The sequence below is a fragment of the Dendrobium catenatum genome, unplaced genomic scaffold (assembly GCF_001605985.2).
Source record: "Dendrobium catenatum unplaced genomic scaffold, ASM160598v2 original_scaffold_86292, whole genome shotgun sequence".
NCBI classification, from domain to species: domain Eukaryota; kingdom Viridiplantae; phylum Streptophyta; class Magnoliopsida; order Asparagales; family Orchidaceae; genus Dendrobium; species Dendrobium catenatum.
The window spans coordinates 92,096-96,187 of record NW_021404733.1 but is presented as its reverse complement, the minus strand read 5'-3'; the positions used below and the strand labels follow the sequence as shown (position 1 = coordinate 96,187).

The 4,092-nt window shown below is 36.2% G+C and overlaps 1 protein-coding gene across 1 annotated transcript; it reads right to left on the bottom strand.

Annotated features, from left to right (window-relative positions):
• Positions 1-260: 260 nt before the first annotated feature.
• On the bottom strand, positions 261-3,309 carry LOC110108303 (caffeic acid 3-O-methyltransferase-like). Its single transcript, XM_020838887.2, has 3 exons — positions 2,512-3,309; positions 2,347-2,411; positions 261-811 (listed from the first exon to the last, which is right to left on the bottom strand). Exons 1-3 carry the CDS (start codon positions 3,224-3,226, stop codon positions 515-517), a joined length of 1,077 nt encoding a protein of 358 aa, XP_020694546.1. The 5' UTR covers positions 3,227-3,309; the 3' UTR covers positions 261-514.
• Positions 3,310-4,092: the final 783 nt, after the last annotated feature.

Below are 4,092 nucleotides of genomic sequence, written 5' to 3'. Positions count from 1 at the left end.
ATTTGGATTCATTTGGGCTTGGATTGAGTTGAATTTGGTGTCGTTGGTTTCGTATTTCCAAGACGATCAGTTCAACTGTCAGTTTGCTAAAATCGGAGTTCATATGATCCCAGATTTAATTTTTGAAGTTTCGAGCTTGATTTTGCCTCGAGATTCATGCCCAATCAAGATAATATTTTGATGATATATCAAGTAGTACAAGTAGAAGCTCTTATACATTGACTTAGCTTCTATGTTAACAAACATCCCACAATGTTTTATTCTATTAATAAGAAGACAGTGTTAACACTTGGGGAAAAGGCCAAAAACAAATGGCATGTAGTTTTCAAGATAAAATTTTAAAATACATAACAATTGGGATAATAGTGATGATGACAATGGGTTTAACGATGAACACGAAGCAAATATTTCTATCAGTGAATACCAAATAAGAGAAACAAGAGAGATTGATGAACGAGAAATCAAAACTAAGATAAAACAAGCCAACATATATGCATGTAGCTCTTGCAACAATCTACTTGATGAATTCCATAACCCAAATGCCTCCAAATATATAGATGGATTTGAAATCAAAGAAGCCAGCTTCCTTTGCCAATGATTTAAACTCATACTCTGTCCTCTCTTTTCCTCCATAGGTGTCAGCCAACATGAAAAGATCAACTTGGAAAGCACTTTTTGTTGCTATAGCTTCATCGGGCACCATTGGAAGAATGTACTCAACCACAATCACTTTTCCCTTTTTGGGTAGTGCCTTCCAACAATTCCTCAACAATTTCACGCAATATTCGTCGGTCCAATCATGAAGAATCCACTGCTAGATTTAATAATGTTAACCCTTTTATGTACAAAATCATTAAAATTATTATGGTTCTTCATCAAAATTATTTCATGATTGGGTTCGATTTGACTTCATTTAATGTTTATCATATAGGTTGAGTGTTTTCTAAGCAATTCTAATGTGTGATGGTATAAAATTGGAAGGTTGAAAACTTATGCTAATATGTAAATAACAATAATATGTTAAAATGACAAGCTTTTGAGATTAAATTCTTCCTACAAATAATAACTAGGTTTAGATCCTAGGTTGAAAAGTAAATTAACTTATAGCTCAGATTGAAACAAACAAGTCGACACATGAGCCAACTGTTTTGCTTAATTTGATTTTGAGTTCGGTGTGATCCGATCGGCCTAGCTTGAAATTGACTTAAAATATAAATAATATATATGCGTATATGTTAACAATTAAAAAATAAAAAATAAAAAGACAAAATAAATTATTTCGAGCCTGCTCGATTCAAGTATGAACAAATGCAAAATCAAGCTGATTCTTACTGAGCTAGCTAGAAATCGAACAAATTTGAGCCAATTTTCATCGATTCAAGCTGATTTTTAGCCAGCACTAAGGATTTGTTTTGAATGGTTGTAGCTTCTTAGAAAGTTTTTATGAGAAAAGTAATTATTTGAAAGCTATATCAAAACATTACTTTTCTCTCACATAAATTTCTTGAAATAATAGCCAAACAAATAGTCTTCTATAAATCATAGTTTTCTAGTATAAAAATCACTTAAAATTAGTAAAAAAATTAGTGGCCAAATGCTGTCATTGCAATCTCAAAAGCAAAAAATAAAAAAAAAGTTTTCCTAAACAATCTCTAAATCACCTCAAAATTAATTTGTTCTCACCCCTGATTTATGAACCATTCTCTAACCCACCTATAATCTTACTTTTTCTACTCAGTTTAAAAATATTCACAGCGACCACCCCACAAAAAAATTTTTTTTTTTATGTAAATAAGTAATTGTATCGTTTTCAATAATATTAAATGCTTCAAACCTGAAACGATAAAATTTTCTTTCAAATGTGTTTAAAGACCGAGCCATAAGTAGATCAAGCGGGAATCTTCTATTGTATGATACGATGAACAGCACTATTTTTTTATGAAACATTTTGCAAAAATATTTCTTAGTTTTCTTAATTTATTTATATTTTATTACATCTGTTATTAAAAAAAACTATGTGATAATCATGAGATGCAAAATACAAATAATCTACGTAAAATTTAAAATTATCTAATTGATAAAAAATCTAGTTTATATTCTAAATTATATCTAATTTAATTATATATATATATATATCTTCATTATAGAAACTTAGTATTATATATATACATTTATTTAAAAATAGTTAATTATATCCTATATTGAATCGCTTTGTAATAGATTATAGTTATTATGTGATATAAAATTTAAATAAATTTTATCTCAAATATTTTGATGCAAAACTCATCAAAATTATAAATTTAAAAGAAAATAAGCATTTTTTTTATCAAAAGCAAGGATTTTGACCTTCAGAAAAACGGCATCAGCAGTGGGAACGCTCTCGAACATATCTCCACTCACATGCTCCACACCTGTTACCATCCATTAACATTTCAGCACATGCACATTCCACCAATCCAAGAAATAATAAAAATAAAACGAAAATTTATGCAATCAAATCAATAAATGAACCTGGAAGAGGAGGGGCCACAGAGATAACATGTGGTAGATCAAAATTAATTCCTCGAATCCCAGCATACTTGGTCGTAATCTTCCCCAACGTCGCCGCCACTCCGCCTCCCACATCCACCAATGAACCCAACCCACTAAAACCCTCATAAATCTCCAACAATTTATTCGTAATGATTGTCGAATGGCCTGACATCGCATCACTAAACAACTTATGGAACCTTGGATCCGTTCCTTGGTACTCAAACATTGTCATCCCATAGGCCTTATTAAACGGAAAACCGCCTTCGATCACCGCATCCTTGAGATAATGCCTGCTCTCCATAAAAACCTTATCATTGCCCAATAGAATGAAAGGAGCCATAGAAACTCCATCAGCGTTTGGCGTCAGGAACTTACAAACCGGTGCGGCGCCATAGTGACGCTCGCCGGATGGGGAGAGAGAGCAAGTGAGGATGGAGTAGCTGGCGAGGAGGCGGAGAATGCGGTCAAGCATGACGGGGGCTTGGGGGTTTGAGATGATGGGGAGGCGAGAGGCAAGTTCTGACGGAGAGAGTTTAGCGCCGGGGCCAGCGAGGGAGATGGTTTCGAGGAGATTTAGTTCGATTGCGGTTTTGAGGGTCATGGGGAAGGATGAGAAGCAGATGAGCTGCATCGCATAGAGGCAGGCGGCCTCGTCGTCGATACTTCCATCGGTGGTGGGTTTGTAACTAGCCATTAAGTGGGTGGAGTAATGTCAGAGGGGATGCCTGTGAAGGAGTAGTGGCTGCGTGGAAAAGCAATGGGTGGGATTTGGGAGCTTGGGGTTTACTTTTAAGGGTGACTGATCCCTCAACAGTCGCATGCATGCGTAATACCGCCGGTGCCCTTTTATCAATAATGTACGTAGAATAGTAAAACCCTGCCATCTAGATGGTCGTTCGGGCGGCGATAAAGAAAAAAAAAATTGCAGGAAGATAGGGGTGTCAATTATTGATACAATCCCATAAATCCATTCAAATAATTTGGGATATTAACTGATCAGATTCAGCTTTTAGTTTTCGACTCATTTAAAAACGAGTTGGGTGACGGGTCCGTGTCAATCTAGGAACTCAAAGATGACCCTGATGCCCACCTGCTTCACAAGTCGCATCCATGATCAGGCTATTCGTTGTCCGGCCACCGTCCTAGTGGAACAATTATTACGTCCTCTGACCGACGTAGAGCTACGTTCGGCCGCCAATAACATGTCGCCACGTGCTCTTACTCTTTACCGCGCGGCCCGACGACTTGACCCGGACCGGAACCCGGGAATGCTATGTTCGCGTATTGCGAGGTATTACTCGGTATTTGCTCGGTATTGCTTAGCAATAACGAGAAATACTGCTCTATGAAGACTAATACCGAGTAATACCGAGCAATACCGAGTTGTACCGAGTTTTTCTAGAAAAACTCGGTTTTTGCTAGAAATACCGAGTTGTACCGAGTTTTTAGGAAAAACTCGGTATTTGCAAGAATACCGAGTTGTACCGAGTTTTTCTAAAAATACCGAGTTGTATCGAGTTTTTCTAAAAATACCGAGTTGTACCAAGTTTTTCTAGAAAA

What these genes read in the sequence shown, in the direction of transcription:
- LOC110108303 (XM_020838887.2), bottom strand. Translation starts at nt 3,226, where the DNA reads ATGGCTAGTTACAAACCCACCACCGATGGAAGTATCGACGACGAGGCC. An exon ending in TGTGGCCCCTCCTCTTCCAG is followed by an intron (nt 2,412 to 2,511) that starts GTTCATTTATTG and finishes GGATGGTAACAG; the next exon opens with GTGTGGAGCATGTGAGTGGA. An exon ending in CTGATGCCGTTTTTCTGAAG is followed by an intron (nt 812 to 2,346) that starts GTCAAAATCCTT and finishes TAAATCTAGCAG; the next exon opens with TGGATTCTTCATGATTGGAC.